General features: G+C 40.8%; 1 protein-coding gene across 2 annotated transcripts; it reads left to right on the top strand.

The window, feature by feature from the left end:
• Positions 1-367: 367 nt before the first annotated feature.
• THOC1 (THO complex subunit 1) lies at positions 368-18,288 on the top strand. Of its 2 annotated transcripts, XM_058805500.1 has the most exons (22): positions 368-430; positions 1,513-1,586; positions 1,699-1,759; positions 2,589-2,655; positions 3,721-3,839; positions 4,499-4,547; positions 5,044-5,139; positions 5,403-5,485; positions 5,719-5,792; positions 6,391-6,499; positions 7,585-7,716; positions 8,096-8,196; positions 9,436-9,502; positions 9,672-9,722; positions 10,367-10,437; positions 11,290-11,313; positions 11,737-11,832; positions 12,126-12,191; positions 14,130-14,213; positions 14,434-14,581; positions 15,857-15,935; positions 17,837-18,288. In XM_058805500.1, the coding sequence occupies exons 1-22, from the start codon at positions 383-385 to the stop codon at positions 18,130-18,132; spliced, it is 1,995 nt and encodes a 664-aa protein (XP_058661483.1). In that variant the 5' UTR covers positions 368-382; the 3' UTR covers positions 18,133-18,288. The 2 variants fall into 2 exon arrangements, with proteins under 2 accessions (XP_058661483.1, XP_058661492.1); XM_058805509.1 differs by lacking the exon at positions 11,290-11,313.
• The last annotated feature ends 743 nt before the right edge of the window (positions 18,289-19,031 follow it).

Here is a 19,031-nt window from a genome sequence, read left to right on the forward strand (position 1 = left end):
AATGCCCTCAGGTTGCGCCGGGGGAGCTTCAGGCTGGATATGAGGAACAATCGCCCCACAGGAGGGGCTGCCAAGCATTGGAACAGCCTGCCCAGGGGAGCGGTGGAGCCACCATCCCTGGAAGCGGCCCTTGGGGACGTGTTTGGGTGGCGGGCCTAGCAGTGCCGGGTTATCGGTTAGAGCCGGCCATCCCGGAGGTGTTTCCCGACCAAACCCCGGCACAACCCGGTGTTCCCAGGACCGGGGCGTTCCCAGCACCGTCCCGCTCCCAGAGCCGCCGGTGCCCCCACACCTCCCTCTTCCCGCCGGGGGGCGGGGCCATAGCGTCATCGGCGCGCGCCCGCAGCGCCGCCCCCCCCCCCCCCTCCCGCCTGCCGGTATCATGTCGCCGCCGCTCTTCAGCCTGCCCGAGGCGCGGCTCCGCTTCACGGTGAGCCTCCCCTGCATCCCCCCTGCCTTCCCTCCGTCCTTCCAGCCTTCCCTCCGTCCCTGCCGCTCGGACGGAAAGCTGCGGGGCCGGGCTGTGCCTCGGCGCCTCTGGGCCCGCGGCCCGGCCAGAGCTGCTGCCGGGAGCGGCCCGGGCGCCGCTTTGTGGAACGCGGAGTGCGGCCGGGGTACGGCGGGGTGGGAGTGGGAGTGAGGGCGGGCTGCGCCCCGGCTCGGCCAAGGGTGGGGGGATCAGTCTTCAGGTTAGCAAAAATTAATGTGCAAGACAATGAAAGTGTAGCGTGCCCCCCGCAGCAAAACGTCCGGGAGTATTGCACTTGCTGCCTTTGCTGAAGGATGCTTTTCCTTTCCCAGAGCTGGGGGACTCCGTGTGTTCCCGGCCTCTGGAGCCCCTCGGGTTGTCAGATGAGAGGGTGGGATTTGCACAGAAGTGCTCGAGGCACAAGCACTCGATCCCTTAGAGCGATTTTGTAACAGGAAATAGTCATTTTTAGACCACCTTCTTAGCAGGAGTCATGTGCTTTTTAACATCTTCATAAACGCAGGACTCGCAGGGATCCCATGCGAGTTTGCAGGTGGTAGGAAATTGGGAGGAGCTGTTAATTCCCTTGAAGATAGGGAGAGGCTCTGAGGCACACGATGCCGTTCTTGGGGCTGTCCATGCAGGGCCGGGAGTTGGGCTCTATGATCCGTGTGGGTCCCTTCCGACTCAGTGTTCCCTGATCTGTGTCCCAAAGCATCATAATCACCTGAAGCTGTGAATGTAGCACCTGAGACAATGATAGATACAGGTTGGTCAGAAGAGCCTGATCCTCTGTGTGTCCTTTAGAAATGCTGTTTTCACCAGGCTGTTAGCCCCCGTTTGAGGTGAGATGCTCTGTTAGCTCATGTGCCTAATTTCCCATGTGCTTGTTATTTGCCCTTCCTGTTACAAAGGTCTCTCTACTAACACATGGTGTGTGGCAGAAAGATTCCTTGTTATTTCTGTCCACTGTCAGAAAAAGGAGGAAGATCCTTTTAGTTTTGTACTGGTGTTGTAGCTTTTCTCTCTTTGCATTTTGTCAGACATCCACCAGAGAGGCTCTGATTAACAAAAGCATCAAGCCGTTGTTGAATGCGTTTAACCAGGTTCCTGGAAGGTAAGTAAAGGTCACTTGTTTTTTTTTTTTTTTAATTGCCTGTTTAGATAAGTTTTAGGAATCTTGTGCCTGAGGGCTGTTACTAACTAAGGTGGAATGTTTGCATTTGCAGTGAAAATGAAAAGAAGTGTACCTTGGATCAAGCTTTTAGAGTTGTTGTAGAAGAAGAAATAGTAAGTATTTTAAATTGCTGAAGCTTATCTCTTGTTGAAGCTCACATTTCTATTAGCAGGCTAGTATATTAATGTAGCAGCAACTTACTTTAATGTAAGAAAACTTTATTAAAAACAGGAGCTATGTAATGGTGAGGTAATTGAGATTAAATACAGATGATTCAAGGAGGTAGGTAGAATCTTGTATTTCACAGACATCACACTGTAGTGAGAGCTGTTGTTTGAGCCTTTTCTAGCAGTTCAGTTCATAGACGTACTTTAAAGGTGGGTGGAAGGGGTAGGATTGGAGTAGATGTCAGAAAGAAATTCTTCACTGTGAGGGTGGTGAGGCACTGGAACAAGTTGTCCCAAGATGTTGTGGATGCCCCATCCCTGGAAGTGATCAAGGTCAGGCTGGATGGGGCTTTCAGCAACCTGGGCTGGTGAAAGGTGTCTCTGCCCCTGGCAGGGGAGTTGGCCTCCCCAAATCAAAACTATGTTGTGATTTGTTACTAATGTAGCAAAGCTGCCCTGTCAGCTGAAAAGAATTATGAAAGGAGTCAAATAGTGTATGATCAAATAATATTTGAATGAAGTCTGGATGTGGGATATTAATTTTCAGAGGCAAATGACTGTGCATTTGGGTCTTTAGTGGCTGGAAGCAGTCAGGAACAGTTTAATTCTCAATAAAAACTTACTACGCTTAACTGATAGGTCAGATTTCAGAGATTGTTTTGGGAAGTTGAATGTCAGTATTTGTTTTAAATATACCTACTTGGAAACAAGAATTTGTTTTGTTAGATGCATTATGGTCAGACTGGAGAATTTCAACAGTGTTTTCTTTCTTTAGATAAACAAAGCTCCATGTGAGAATCTCCTGGCAATTATTTCTCTTGCTATTAATGGAGTCACAGAAGGTGAGCATTGAAAGAGCATCTCTCTTTCAAATATTTTGGCAGTTTTAGGGACCATTTAGGGGAATTTTAAAATCTTGATTTCTGTAAATCATCTCCTGTGGTTACCTTTGGTGATATATGGCTCTTATGCTAGTGTTTAGTTTCAGAAGAGAAATTAAGTATAATATAATTAAATTTGGTTATATATGTGACATTTGCGTTGGAATCTTTTTCTTTTTTTTTTTTTCCTTTTTTTTTTTTGTTAAGAAAGAAAGATGGATGGATTTGGTTGCAGCATGATAAGCAGTTTCTTTGTCCAGCACTCTAAAATGATAGAAGTTTCCCATCATAATTTCAGAGATGAGACCAGTGAGGCAGAGAGGTAAAATGACTTGGCAGAGGCAGAAATAATATCTCCTGTGTATCTGAGCTCATCTCCTGTCAGGATATGGCTGGTTTTTAGATACTTGAATCTGTTTCAATAACAGATTGTGTTAGAAATCAGTGTGCTGTTCTCCTCTGAAGTGACTTTAGCTCTCTTCCTTTAGTTTATTTATTCACATTATTCATCAAGAATTGTTTGTTTCAGTAAGTACAGGTCAGTTACATGTGTGTTTTATGAGCTGTAGAATAACAAGAGCTGTGCTGTGAGCAATGCAGGCACTGCCTGCAGAGCATGGGTGGATGGACTTGGAGCACTGTTTTAGTGGTGCTTGAAAAGGCTCTCAGCCTTCATGGATGTGTGTAGAGGGACTAACTGTGGATATAGAAGTCTGAAAAAGTTCACCTGCAGTCTGCAGAAAGATGTGACATTGTTTCAGATTTTGAGGTCGTTATAACAGTGATTTTTTTTTATCTTTGTTTTATGTTAGTGCAAAGCTTTTGCAAATCTCATTTGAATATGTGTAGAAATAGCTTTAGTGAAAGTTCACATTTTAGCCCAAGTTTTCTGTTAGGATTTGTAGGAACACAGAAGAACTTCTTTCTTCTATTTTTTTTAATAAAATGTCCCTCAAGTGTAATTCATCTCTTTGTTTTGTATTTCAGTTCAAATTTGTTGAATAAAAAATTCCCTGTTCCTTATAGGTATCTGCACTGCATCAACTCCTTTTGTGCTTTTGGGGGATGTTCTGGATTGCCTCCCTTTGGATCAGTGTGACAAAATTTTCACTTTTGTGGAGAAAAATGTTGCTACATGGAAATCGGTAGGTATTTTTGCAGAATGTTGCATCATTTGGCCAAAGCTTGTGTCTACAAGAACCATTTTAAGGAACAGAATTTAACTGTCTTTGTGGCTGACACTTAAGTGTCAGGAACTCCAGAGATGCACCTGAAAAGCATTCTAATGTCTCGGTGTTTTCCTAATCTGGATTTTCTAACTAGAACCTCCTCCCATAGTCATTTAGGTTGATTTGTTTCAGATTACATTATGGCCCCTGATATATTCACAAACTTGTTAATCCAAGTGTCTACCAATTTCTCCTTCCAGATCACCAGTATTGTGAACACTGTGAATCTTTTGTGTGTGCTCTTTGCTTATTTGTATAAATCACACATGGAGTAATAAAGGAAATGAGTGTAAAAATTAGTGCATTCCAAGAAAAAAAACATGGCTGGTGTTCTTGCAGTTCATTGTCACACGTGGTTTTTCTTCATGAAGGCTGGATGTAAATGTGTTTCATGCTTTCTTGCACTTTGTGGGACTTGCCTTTTTGTGAAACCTGCCTGTTATGTAAGGGAAGACTCAAATTTAGAGTTATCTGTAGGAGTGACTCATACTTACTCATATCTTGTGATTGGATTAAATCTGCTCAAGAGGGTTTTATGATCTTTTAATGTTCTAAATACTGTTACTCTGTTTCAGAACACTTTTTACTCTGCAGGGAAGAATTACTTGCTGCGCATGTGCAATGGTGAGTGGTAGTTTTTTGGGGAGGGGAGAGCAGTATTAAAGAACTTCCTATCTCAGGAAATGAAAATTAGTTTAATAATTTGATTTAAATTCACATGTGCTCAGTAAGTAATGAAGTTAAAAGGTGCATCACTCTGAACAGATACATATTCTTGGTTATTAATATAAAAGTCATTCAGGCCTCAGGGAACTTTTCATCAGTGGAGATCATTATAGAAGAATGTCATTCCTCAGCAATGACAATGCCTGTATCCAAGGCTATATTTGAGTAGGATTCATTAAAATTTATTTTTTATTGGTGTTGAAGGTGTTAGGAGAATTGGCAGAATGCATTTGGAAGAAGTATGTCTGATCAGAGGGAGTCACTGGCATTTGAATTTACAATTATGAGCTTCCTTAGCTCTGTAGGTCATGTAATTATCAAGTCTTGAATTCTGTTGCATGAGAAATTAAAAGAGGGATAAATACTAATATTCTTTACTTTTTACAATATTTAGATCTCCTAAGAAGATTATCTAAGTCACAAAACACAGTCTTTTGTGGAAGAATTCAGCTGTTCTTGGCTAGGTTATTTCCACTTTCAGAAAAGTCAGGTGAGATTTTTTGCATTTCATCACACTTAGCATTGAGACTAAATAAGCTGAACCTTTCAAGTCTGTGATGGTTGCAGACCAAATCCAGTTGGACCAAATCACTTTGCATTTGCATCCTAGTTCTTATATCTTTCCTTGATGTTGTGACTTTTATTTGCTTTGGTTTCAGATGTAAGTTTTTGCTCTGAGAATTGAATATCAGTATTTCATAAACAGACTTGGGAACTTCACAGCTTCTAAGACTTTCTCTTTGTTTTTCACAGGGCTTAACCTACAGAGTCAGTTTAACCTGGAAAATGTCACTGTTTTCAATACCAATGAACATGAGAGCACTCTGGGACAGAAGGTGAAAATTCCTATGTAATTTTTCACTGATTCTGCAGTTAATGTTTAGGATTGTTTGCACAAAAAGTGTTTGGGACTGTAGGTTCATAATTTGGTTGTCCCTCTGCCGGACCAAGCTCTTGTTTTGGGAATAGGCATTCCCAAATTGAATGTTTACAGTAAAAAACACTGTGAGAGCTCTGTGCAAACTGTAGTGGCATTTTTATAAATCTTAAATAATTTTTTCCTATTTAGCACACCGAGGAGAGGGAAGAAGGAATGGATGTGGAAGAAGGTGAAATGGGAGATGATGAAGCACCAACAAGTTGGTGAGCTGACAGAAGTTTAAAAGCTGAAGCAAAGCTTTATAAAGTGAAAGGAAAAATGCTGTTTGGGAAATATCTTTAAATGTTGAGATCCAAATTCTCCTCATCTTCTGCCCTCTGAAGATTAGATGTATCTAATCAGTGAAGGCTCCTGGCAATGTCTTAATTATTTAAGTTGTCTGGAAAACAGAAATGTACAGATTTGAAAAAGTTGGATACCCTGGCTGAGAACCACTCTGGTTTTGCGAGTTTTACAAATTTCTTCCACAAAACTCGTGATAATATGTATTCAGGGATTTTAGTAGATGCTTAAGGAGAAAAATCTGTGTTCCCCTTCATGCCACAGATTGTGAAAAACTCTTAAGATCCCTTTTGTTTACTTTTTTGCTTTTATGGTGAGAAAATAACAACAGACTGAATGGAAAACTCTTACAAGGACAAATTTTGAGTTACAGATTCCTCTGTGATGGTTCACTACTGACTCACTAATTTACTTCCAAAGTGAATAATGTTTTCTGGGTTTGTACATTCCTGAGTGAATTTGAATATAGTATATTGCTTTTCAATATGTTCTTTTTTTTTTTCATTATTTCTTCCACAGTTCCATTCCAATAGATTATAACCTGTATAGAAAATTCTGGTCACTTCAAGATTATTTTAGAAATCCTGTGCAGTGCTATGAGAAGGTGTCATGGAAAACATTTCTTAAGGTAATCTGAGTTCATGCTTCAACCATTCAGCCTAAGTAAAGGTCATTGTTTACATGAGTAGCAGTGGCTGCATGAGCATGGAACAGTTCAAAGGCTCAGGCTGCTGGAAAATGATAGTGCATGAGGAAAAGCATTTTGCTGTTTTCTTAAGTGAGCCTTTTACAGTAAATGAATATATTGTGTTGAAATGTACAATAAATTTCCTACTGTATGTCAATACCAGAAATACTTCATATGTTGCAACAGTGCCAGAAGTACTTTTTTTTTCTTTTTTTTTCTTTTTTTTTTTTCTTTTTTTTTTTTTTTTGTGGTTTATTAGCTGCAAAAAGCAGAAGTTGTGGGTTTGGGTGAGTTTTTTTATTCCAAGAAGATAAATAGCTCTGTCTAGTCCTTGCTATTATTTTTGAGTAGTCATACTGATACCAGTGGCATCCTAAAGATTACTGGTTTCTAACAAAGCAAATCTCTTTGTAGAAGCAATGACTTGAATGTCCCTTTCAGCCAGCTGTTTCAGTTTTGCTTAGTATGAATGTTGATGAGGATTTATTGCTGAGGTCCTGTTTCTTCAAAATTTGTCACTCAGTATTTAATTCAAAGAAGCTTAGATATTTTTTAATCTTCATTCTCTGTGTACTGGAAATAAGAGCTGACATCTGCTCAAACATCCTAATATAAATCTAATTTATGACATTACTAATGGGGCCAAAAAAAAATACCCACAAAAACCACCACAGGTGCAGTTCAGAAACTGATCAAGGCCAGACTTTGGTCTTTCAGATGAAATTTTTTACTGTAGCACTGTCGTCATGTGAATCTTTTTTCCTCATGATGTCTAAACAACAAATCATTGTTCAGAACCTAAAATGTTGTTTTTCTTAGCATACTTTAAATATTCTACATGATTAAATGTTCTGACATGATAACATTTTCACTTCATTTGTGGTGTTCAGAGCAGTCCTGCACATCAGTAACGAATGGGTTGTTTCAATGGGCTGATAGCAGATCTACCAAGTATTTTACTACTTGGCTTTACGTCTGCTAAGGTTCAGTATTGTCTTCATGTGGTAAATAACTCTGTTTTGTAGTACTCAGAAGAAGTTTTGGCTGTTTTCAAAAGTTACAAATTGGATGACACTCAGGCTTCCCGAAAAAAGTTGGAAGAACTAAAAACAGGAGGAGAACATGTGTATTTTGCAAAGTTCCTAACTAGTGAAAAGGTATGTGGCTTCCCTTCCAGAATTCCAGGCCAATTGAGGTTGGAAGGAACCTACGTCTGGTTCAGCTTCCCTGCTCAGAGCTGTCAGTTGGAGCAGTTGATCAGTGCTATGTCCAGTTGAGACTCCACAGTTTCTCTGGATATCCCATTACACTGTTTGGCTGCTTTATTTAGATAGATTTATTCTGTTCCTTTTTCTGTTTTATTCTTTGTGAGTTCCCTCTGTTAATTAATGACTCAAGGGCTTCTATTTCTGGAATAAGTGTCTTCAGTAACACTGCCATTTGTTTATTGGATTTCATTTCCAATGTTGCCTTTACAAAGATAAATTAAAAGAGAGTAAATATTTAAAGATCTTTTGCTTTTTTATTGTTGTTTAGCTGATGGATTTACAGCTGAGTGACAGTAACTTCCGTCGTCACATCTTGTTGCAGTACCTAATACTATTTCAGTATCTAAAGGGACAAGTCAAATTTAAAAGGTAATGTGAAAATACTTTGTATTTTGGGGATGGGGAACTAGGAACTTGGAGATAAACCAAAATATTTTAAAATAATTTGCCTACTTATTCTGAGTTTGTGGAACTTGGAGCCTTGGATTGGTAAATACAGGGTATGGCTGAAGTTATTTTACAGCAGGAAAGCAGAGGTCTCAATTAATTTCTGTGTTCCTCTGCCTGATTCTTTGCCCTCCTGTGCTCTTGTGTTGATTGGACTTGTTACTGTACAGGCAGAAACATAATCTGCTCATCTTTGCAGAGTGAGTTTTCTGCCAAGTTGGTGAGTTGTGGGGTCTCAGAAGTAGAGGCCACTAAAACTTGCTTACAGTGAGTGCCAGCCATGAGAGGGAAGGATACTCTCCTTGGCAGCACCCAGTTGTTGAGACCAGTGCAAGGTACTTGTGTGTGGCATCATTTTGAATCTATACCTGCTTTGCAATGTGGCATTGGTTGCTGATTTGTTTTTTCTTTAGTGCACTGCAGAACTCTGTCTAAAATGGCAAGAAATAGCAATGGTGATTATTGCTTTTATCAGTTCATGGGATAGAACCAAACCCCATCTGTTCCTAGTCTCTAACATTATTCTGAAGAAAAACCCATCTCTCTCATTTCCTGTGCCCTGGGCTGTATGTGCACATAATAATTAACATCCTTAACAAGGCAGCTGTCTCCCACCTGCTATATATTGCTTTTTGTAAACCCCGCTCAAAGAACTTTGTAAACTAGGATCATTATCCTAATTCTGCAGATCATTTATCAAGGCAGTCTAGTGGCTGAGAAGGAGTGAAATTCAGGTCTTCTGAATTCCAGATCAGTCCTTTTGAGGTGACAGTCATTCAATGTCATTGCATTAAAATGTTCATTATAAATGGTCACTTATTGGTGGTCAAGGATGGCATGAGGTACAGGTGGTGTAACACTTGGTGAGTATTTTTGAGGGAAACGGGCACTTTTCATTATGTCCATTTGCTGTATTTTGGGTCCAATATCAAGGTCTGATCTTGAATCACTCAATGGGCATCCTATTGGGTGAATCTACACCTTGAAAGTGTAGTCTCCAAGCACATCTAATAAATTCCACAAACTAATAAGTGCCCTGGGACCAGAGCAGTTCACATTCAAAGCACTTTCCTCAGGTCTCCTCTTAACACCCCTCAGAAGGTATGTAGTATAACTTCTGTGTCCTCAACACACTTTCTGATGTGCTGGTTTTTTTTCCAGTTCAAACTATGTTCTAACAGATGAACAGTCTCTTTGGATTGAAGATACTACAAAAGCAGTCTACCAGGTTGGTACAGTATCTACTTTCATAAAAATTACATGGAAGAATATTAAGCATGTAATATTGCATCAACCACCTTTAAAGCAGTAGCCACCATTTTCTTTGGAGTTCTTTTCCTACATGTTCTGCAACAGATACAATGCAAAAAGTTCACCTTCTTTTCTCCCATTCATAGCTTCTTTCAGAAAATCCTCCAGATGGAGAAAGATTCTCAAAAATGGTAGAGGTGAGTATTTTGATGCCTGCCTGAACAAAGTCTATATAGCACATAAAAAAGCAGCTTCAGCTTATACTAGCTTTTGTAACACACCTATTATATCTGAGAAAACTTTTACCTCATCCTACTAAAAAATGGTCTTTAAAAAAGTGTCTTTTTATTTTGTAGTCATATTTTATCCCATGTTTTCATTAATACTCTTTCTTCCTTCTTTGGGGGAGAAACAGAGATGTGCCTGTATGTGCATGTGAACATACAGGATGGTGGGTTATTGGAAAGCAAAAAACATTTCAAAGTTTTTGCGGATAGGAGTCCTATGCCCAAAGACATGGAAATGAAATACAAATGAAATTAAACAAAACCCTAGAACTTGTCTTTTTGCTTTCCTTTTTGCCTTTACTGCATCTATGTTCTTGACTAGACCAGGGGAGATAAAGCTTTTCCCACAGTTTTTGAAGAGAGGAGTTACACTGTTTTTGCATAAATCAATAGTTGCTTAAGATTGTACTGATGACCTTCAAGATAGTGACTGAAACACACAACCTAGAACAAAGTTTTCCCCTTAGTTTTAATAGCTCCATTTAAAACTTTGGGGTCGGCTCTGAAAGTGCTTATGATCCTAATAATGTGCAATACTTTCTGTCTTTCTACAGCATATATTAAATACTGAAGAAAACTGGAACTCGTGGAAAAATGAGGGCTGCCCAAGCTTTGTGAAAGAAAGGTAACTGTTATGGTGCAGAAGCTTTCTGCTGCTTGTTTGAAATGGTGGTTCCACTTAGAGTCTGCTACCCATGGTGTATATTAACCACTCACACAACTTGGAGATCTGTACAGCTGCCTGTCCCTTCAGTGAGTGCAGGCTCTTAGATTTCTGCCAAAAGTCATAAGGCTTGCAGTGTGTCAGGGAGGAGGTGCTTATGGTGTGTCTGCTCTCAGGAGACCATTCTTCCTTGTCTCAGGGCAATATTTTGTGGTACTGGGATCCAGTGGTCCAGGAGACTGGAGCAGGTTTTGCTGCCTCCTGCTTTCAGCAGACCCTAGGTTGAAGTGGTTAGTGCCTGACTTTTTCATTTATCCCTTTGGACTGCCTCTAATGAAGCCTTTGGCATTATGGCTTTGGGCAGGGCAGCATACCTGGAGTTTGTGTAACAGTTCTCTTACACAATTTATTTATTAGTTTGCCACTTGATGGTGATCACTTACCTTAAAGGGAATGACAATTAGATGGCTTTCACCACTGAAAGTTTCCTGTGTTACTAACTAGTGGCAAAACTTGAACTTTGACTCCATGTGTCTACTTGACTGTCTTGAGGGGATGACCAAACATTTTTCTTCCACCCTTCTTCATTGTACACACAGACTGGCCTCTTTGTGGTAATGAGCATGTGGGTCATTATATCTTTGGAGATTCCCTTTTATTGGAGAGATGATGTGCAGCCACCTCTTCATGACTTCAGCTGTTTGTAAATAAAAGGATGGGGGGCTGTTAGAAAAGAGAAATTACTGTTGCAGGGGGATTGTGGGGAAGTAAACTTATGAAATTTGACTTTTATAAATATTCTGTCTCCTTTAGATCTCATCCAGAGTTTCAGCTTGGGTAGGTCTTGCCCTAACCTCAGTGCTCTGGGATCTCCATTCTCTAATCCCCTGAAATGAAATGAAATCAGGTGCAGTTGGGGAAAGAGACCTTGCAACCATGATCCCAGCAGCAGGGTAGATCACGTCCTGCTGGCACAATTGTGATTTTTTTCCTTCTGTTTATTGGGACTCTGGTAGACCTTTACATTTTTGAGTGAACTAATTTTGGTGTCTGGCAGAATCCTATATCTCTACTTTGCCTTCTCACTCCTTTTCCCCACTGCCTCCTTCCACCCTTAGACTCACTGTCCCTCAGTCCTTTCATTATGATTTAACTTGGCACCATCTCAAGGTGAAAGGTGAAGGTGAAACAGCATTTTTTGTTCTTGAGATATTACTGGTTTGACACTAAGGAGCATCTTTTTTTTTTTTTTTTCTTTAGACCTCCTGATTCTAAGCCAATGAGGCCTGTGAGGAAGAGGCCAGCTCCAGAGGACTTCCTAGGAAAAGGATCAAACAAAAAAATCCTTATGGGGAAGTATGTTGGTTTCTCTTTCCTTTACAAAATTTCTGGATTTGGCTTAGTTAATTGATGGGAGGGATTTTGTATTTGGGGTTTTTCCCCCCACTGTTTTTTCTGTACACCAATTTTCAAACATCCTTACTTTGGAACTGCCAAAGAACAGCCAAAGGATATATCACTCTTTTAAAGCTTGCAGTAGGCTTTCTTTCCTTATAACCATCTTTTACAGATCCCTTTAAAACAGTCCATGAGTGTGGCATGGTAGGATGATGAACATAAACAATGTGTGCTTATGCTTTTCTTTTCAGTGAGGAGCTGACCCGCCTTTGGAATTTATGTCCTGATAATATGGAAGCCTGTAAATCTGAGAGTAGGTAGGTAAAAAATGGGTGTGTCTTTGTTTAAGCTAACTAATTAGCACTCTAATTAGAGAGTTACAAAATTGGCATAAGGAAGATGTACAAGATGATCTCGGGAGATGTGCATTTCACACCTTTAGAGAAGGTGGTTGTATGAATCTTTGCCCTGAAACCTCTTTACAGTTTTCCTCACTTATTCGAGTGTTTATGCTGCCAGTAATTTTCATTGCTTGCTAAAGTAAAATCTAAGCTGAAAATCAGATGAAGACTCCCCTTTATAGAACATGATTGTATAATTAATTACCTTATATAATGAAGGAAGATTGCCAAGTCTGGCTCTGATGAAGTTAGCATGCTGCTTGGCTTTGATTTTCAAGCAGGCCTGTGCTTTAAACAATGCTAGATAAGAGGAAATTGACTACCAGGCATTGTTCCAGCACATACTGTGTCTGTTTGTGGGGCAGATACAGAAAGATGTAATTATTGGTTGTCCCTTATGCTTGCACAATTGTAGGAAATGCTTAAAATATACTCTGCTACACAACTTTCTTTGTTACAGATACCAAAATCTCTTTTACTGTGCAGACATGATACAGAGTAAGAAAATTTGGAGAAGGAATGGGACAGTTCCCAAAGAGAACTCTGCTAGTAGTGACTGTAAAGTCTGGCTGTATGAGGAGAGATGCAAGCTGTGCAGATTTCCTGGGTGGAGGAATTGCTTTTCTAGAGATTCAGAGCTTTGCAGAGGAAGTGCCCTCCTTTCTTGTGAGGCTGGGATGTACAGGAAGGCCTTTCACAGGATACTTCTCTTTACTAGTCCAAAGGATGAAGGTGGAGTTGTGTTTGGAACCAAAGCTTTTGGTTCTACGTGTGTGATTGTATTGTGCTGCAATGCCTCTAAATAAAAATAAATAAAGCCCTTAACAAATGTAGATAAACAAAGAAAATGCATGGTAATCAGGAAATAGATGCCATGGCATCCAGATTCAGTTGCAGGTTTTTGTTACGGGCTTTTTGTGACTGTATGTGGTCAAGTGTAGCTTTTTGCTTTGGTTCTTCACTTCTCCATTCAAATGGGGTAATGTTTCCTTAGCTGTGCCCTTTTTAGATGGTTGTTCTGGGGATAATGTGGCAGGACTCAGATGGGTTTTCAGGGTGCTGGCTTTTTCCAGTAGTCAGTGATAATCCATGGGGCACTGCTGCCCTGGGCAAAATGCCTTTTTCAGAACAAAATTGAATTGACTTTATAGACCAGTGTGCTTACCCCCTGCTCCAGCCCTTTGCTAGGCTCCCTTGCAGAAGCAGGTGTGTCTCTGTCAGCATTGGGTAGGAGAAATACAGATCATTGAGCTTGCTTTGCACCACTGAGAGTCTTGGCTCTCAGTAACCTACAGCTCTCACACAATCTGTGTTTCTTGGGTAGAGTCTTCTCAGCAGCTAACCATCTTGATGGTGTGAAATTTCATTTCTGTTCTGTTTTTAGGTCAGGGTTCCTTTGGTGCTGCTTTGGGTACCTGTCAGAACCCACCACAAGTGGTTCTGAGAGCAGATGGAGCTGAGGTGGGGGGTGGCAGCGACAGCCATGTTTTGCTGCTGTCAAATGGCACAAAACTAGCAACCATTTTAGACTCCTGAGCACTTGTGAGCTGTGCAAATGCTGCTGACAGATGTTGATACCACTTCTTTGTATGGCAGGAGGTTTAAATGTATATAATAGGGAGTGCTAGCAACTGCTAGCACACTGGTGATTATGCAGTTAATAATTTTATAACAACATGTATCAAACAGTTTCTTTGCTTATTTAAAGTTGTTAAATTTGAGTGGGTTGTTTTGTGATTTGTATTTTTCTCCTCAGTAGATGAGCTAGAGATGTGTCTGCAGGAACAAAGACTGTCTATTTTAGAGAAGTTTGTGAAGCATATTAAGCTCCGTATTTGATTTTTTTTTTTTTAGGGAATATATGCCAACACTGGAGGAATTTTTTGAGGAAGCTATTGAACAAGCAGACCCTGAAAACATGGTTGAAAATAAGTATAAGTATGTCTATCTCTGTGTTTCACTTAAGTTTAATCTGTTTCATATTTGGATTGTTAAAGAAAACAGACTGTTCTCAGCATTACTAGTATCTGTATAGGACTCCAGAAATGTACAAAAACAGATTAAATTTGGACAGAATTATATTACTAAATGTCTCAAATCTTTCTCTGTGTTTTTATAGATGCCAGACTCTAATAATCAAACTTGTGTTTTGTTGTAGGGCTGTGAACAATTCTAACTATGGCTGGAGAGCACTGAGACTTCTGGCACGTAGAAGTCCCCACTTCTTCCAGCCAACAAACCAACAGTTCAAGAGTTTACCTGAATATCTAGAAAACATGGTAATCAAACTAGCCAAGGAGCTGCCTGTAAGTAATATTATCCTATAATAATAAATGCTGAATTCATTCACTTCCTGGTTGTACCTGTGCAGCCCATTTGGTACAGAGGGGGAGAAAAAATAAGCCAGGAAAAATGTTTGTACACTAAAGTAAAAATTACAAATAAAATTAGTCTAATTTCTTATGGAAGATATAGGCTGGAATCATGGCTCCTGAATATACAGGGATGGCAGGAAAAGAGGCAGCGTGTGCAGCTGATGGTGCTGTGCTAAAAGTGTTACCAGAACATTACAGCAAAGTTTGCCAGAGTTCTTCTGTCAGCTCCCTGACTTCTAAAATAAGCAAAACAAGAATAAATCTTGTGGAGCTGTAAAATTAAGACATTAACTCTTTGCTCGTTCAACAGTACAAGTTTGAGTCCAGGAGGCCCTTTCAGATGGGTTTATACATAGTGATAAGAGAGACTGCCAGTGGGGAAAGGGCACTTTCTACACCTCTGAATTGGCACACAACCCACCAATGTCTTGCAGATACAAACCCCTGCTTCTCTACTGAGACCTTCTTTTCTGTGATGTGAGGTCTAAAGGTTGGAGTTTAATAAATGGATGTTTTGTTTGTCCAGCCATCAGAGTTAACTGTAAGCTAAGAGCAAGTTTAGAAAAAATGTGGGGATTGTAATTTGTTGAATGTATTAAGGTGTGGCTGCATGCAATATTCCTGGTGGTACTGTCATGTGCCAAAGGCTATGGCAAGAAACAACTGTGTACCTAAGGCCTGTGGCTGAAATATAGAAAAAGATGAAACCTACTGACTGATCAGTACCTGAATGAGGGAGTGAAAAGTTTGTTGTTTGTGTATTTGATTGCCACCTTCCAGAAGTCTGAAAGTAAATAAACTTTGGGGAATTCCCAAGTGTGGAATAAAATTAATGAATAACAATAATTATGATTTTTTAAAAAAATGTTCATCAGTAGTGATCTTAAATTTGGTTGGCTGGGTTTTTTTTTTAAGCAAGTGATAAAGCTTGCTATGAAATGCTTAGTTATTGTTACTATGAAAAGGAAGAATCCTATTAATTCAGTGGATGCTTTGATGAGTTTTTTTTTTTTTTAGTTAGTAATATATTTTATTAGAACTTACTGATGTTAGTGGTGTTTAGGAGACTCTGGGGGATTTTTGATTCTCATGTGGGATTGTGTCAGGCTTTCCATTCTAACACACTTTCCAGAGACAAGCACAGAGCTATAGAATTTCTCTTTGAACACAAAATTCATCCAGTGATGTTTAGTTCTTTCATTGTAGCCTCCTTCTGAAGAAATAAAAACAGGTGAAGATGAAGATGAGGAAGATAATGATGCTTTATTAAAGGAAAACAATGAAAGTAAGATTTGTATATTCTCAGTCTTTCCAGTTTTTCTCTTGATGTGTGTTGCAGAATCTGTGTTTTAGCATAGTTTCCACTGAGGGCAATCAGTCCTGCTTAGCCCAGTGCATTAGCACCAACAAGTACAGCCTTTTTGGGACACAGGAGCAGCCTCCCAGTGTCCTGGCCTGCAGTGCTGAAAGCTTCCAGCCTGTTGGATTAGCACTTCACTAGGAGCCTCTTTCACCTTTTCTGCTATGTAGTCTGTGTTGCCAGTGTCACTGGGTGTTCAGGGCTGAAATGTCAGCTGTGTAAAAGCCTGTGTGAGTGCTCCTCACCCACTTTCCTGTTCTCTCTGCCCTTTAATCACTGGGGTAAGCACTTTCCCCCGGCCCCTCCTGGGGTAGTAACTGGAACTTTCAAAAATGGATATATTCCAACTCAGAGATCTTTACTTCTTATTCATTTAAAATACCTTAGAGGCAAAAGTTTCTCTGGAAGAAGAGCAACCTTCCTGGCAAACATCATCTCACTCATTGTTCTCCACAATCTGTGTCTGTCTCTTGCCTTTAATCCTGGCATGTCCTGCTCCTAGGTCTCCTTCCCCATCTCCTTTGTCTGTGAATCTGCCCTCTTCCATCCTCATTCATGCCTTCATCTCACCCTTGTGGGTTGTAACCTTGTGTCCCAGCTCCTGGATCCAGCACGGGCAGATGGGATGCACAGGGCATGGAAGCCAGACACTGGGTACCTCTGTTGCAAGCTGTTTTCTGTCAGTGGAAAGCCACCTGTGGGCTTCTGTGAATCTCTTTCATGTTGCCCTTTTCCATCCAGCACTTGACCTTCTCCACAGTCTCCTTTGCAATAGTAGAGAAATTCTTTCCTCTTTAGCTTAATGCTAATTCACTCAGCCTTTGTGGTGTCACTGTGGGGGATTTACATCTTTCTTTAAATCTTGTCTTAAAGCAGTGATGGCAGAGCCATGGTCTGCTGTGCTTAGATATAAGAGAAATGATCTGAGGGCTTTTATTGTTTTGCTGTTCTGCATCTATTGTCCTTTTCCTGAATGTGACTTTAGGTCAGATAAATGACTGTGACTGATAAGGGCTGGAGAGACTTGAAATTTCTACTCCGTGCCACCTCTCTTCAGGTGGCACAAGAAGGGACTAATTTTTGATAAAAGATTATTTTTAAAATATATTTTTTTTAATTAGAAGTATGATTAATTTCTCTATGTATTTCGATTTTTTATTTTTTTCTTTAAAATTGTGAAATAAACACAGGTGGTAAGCTGTAGATTGTAGACCTCAATAAGCTGTGAATGTGCAAACCCATCTGTAATCACTATAGCACTTGGCTTCCCAGCAGAGCCCAGTGTTCCATGGGTTTTATGTCAATGCCAGAATGATAGAAAATTCATTAAAGTACTGATGCACTTGAAATTTATTGTCACAGCCCTACTGCCAATAGGAACATGAGAAAAAAGGAAATGAAACTGGGTTTGTTTGTTTGGGGTTTTTTACCTGGGTTGACTTTGAGTAAGGTGACTAAAAAATTCCAAAATGCAACTAAATGTTAAAGATCACTCTGTATTTTAATGTTATCATTGACTTGTGTTGAAGTCTGTCAAAATCCTTGTTTTCATTTGGAGGAGGCAGTTCTGATGTATTTAAGACTTAGGCACTTCTCTCAATATAAAAGGAAATAAATAAGGAAAATCTTGCTTTTTATGTTATGGGCATTAAGGGACATAGCTCTTGAAACCCAGGTAAACACCTGTGAAAATCTGCTCTCAGAGCTCGAGTAGGTGTAAGTCAGTCTGTCAGTAAATAAACAGAGGATTTAAAATGGGGAGGGTTCATTTGCAGTGTCTGGAGGTGCTCCCTGTGTCTCACTGCTGCCTTCTGTGTTTTCCCCAGGTCCAGAGGTGCAACGGGACAAAGCCATGACGGGCGAGCAGATAGAGTCCTTTGCCAGCAGGCTGGGGGAGCAGTGGAAGGCCTTGGCCCCCTACCTGGAGATGAAGGAGTCTGACATCCGGCAGATCGAGCTGGACAGCGAGGATGTGAAGATGAGGGCCAAGCAGCTGCTGGTGGCCTGGCAGGACCAGGAGGGCTCTCAGGCCACCCCCGAGAACCTGATCACGGCGCTGACCAAGGCCGGCCTCGGGGAGCTGGCTGAGAGCCTCACCAACGACACCGAGGGCAGCAGCTAACTCGCCTCAGACGCCAGCTGACTGACTTGGGGCTGGGGGGTTGGTAATTGTGACTCTTCTGGTGCTTGCCATTGATAATTGTTATTTTGTCACTAGGTAACAGATTTTTGATAGGTATTTTATGTTCGGTAAATGATATAAAGCTTTTTAATATTACTGTGGGATTGTCCAGAGTGTCTGAGAAAAGGATTAGTTGCCATGGCCTGGAACTAGGAAGCTTCGTCTTTGGTGGTAGAACATGAAAGGGAGGATGGAGAGTCCTGGCAGCTTTTGGGGCAGGCTGTGGGAGTTTGGTACCAGCAGAATTCACACTGCTCCCGCTAGACAGAGAATTGGCAAGCTTGTTCCTCACAGCAGGGAAGGACTGTGTGTGAAGGACTTTGGAGTCACTCTTTGGGGTCATGGGAGCTGGGGACTGTCAAAAGAGGTAAAATGAGAGAGTTGTGATGGCACTCCAAGGCACAGCACTGCCTTCCAGGGAAGAAGTGCTGTCCTGCTCTCCCACTGAAGCACTGGTTCAGTCAATGATCATGGGATTTCCATGCTGGTTTTTGTTAGTGATTACTTCTAGCTTCTCATTCTTTGGCTGTGTAGGAACACCCCTGAGTACTGGTAAACAAAGACTTTTTTTATCACAGGCAATTGTGAAGGTTTCATTTTAAGGCCATGATTGTCTGAGTACAAGCTATTTTCCCTCAAATTGTGAGATTTTTGTGGTGTTAAGTGGCAGCTAGCTACAACTTGGTCTGTGGCTAGTTTGTGTAGTGTTTCTGTCACTGAAACAGAAACGGGACAGTTCCTGCCTGCAGAGCCATCGATAAGAGTTTTGTACCTGCTGCCCCACTTCAGACTTAAATGTGATCAGGAATTTGATTAGGGTGCTTCAGTGAAGGTTGGTA

This window comes from Ammospiza caudacuta, chromosome 1, assembly GCF_027887145.1.
Source record: "Ammospiza caudacuta isolate bAmmCau1 chromosome 1, bAmmCau1.pri, whole genome shotgun sequence".
Lineage (NCBI taxonomy): Eukaryota > Metazoa > Chordata > Aves > Passeriformes > Passerellidae > Ammospiza > Ammospiza caudacuta.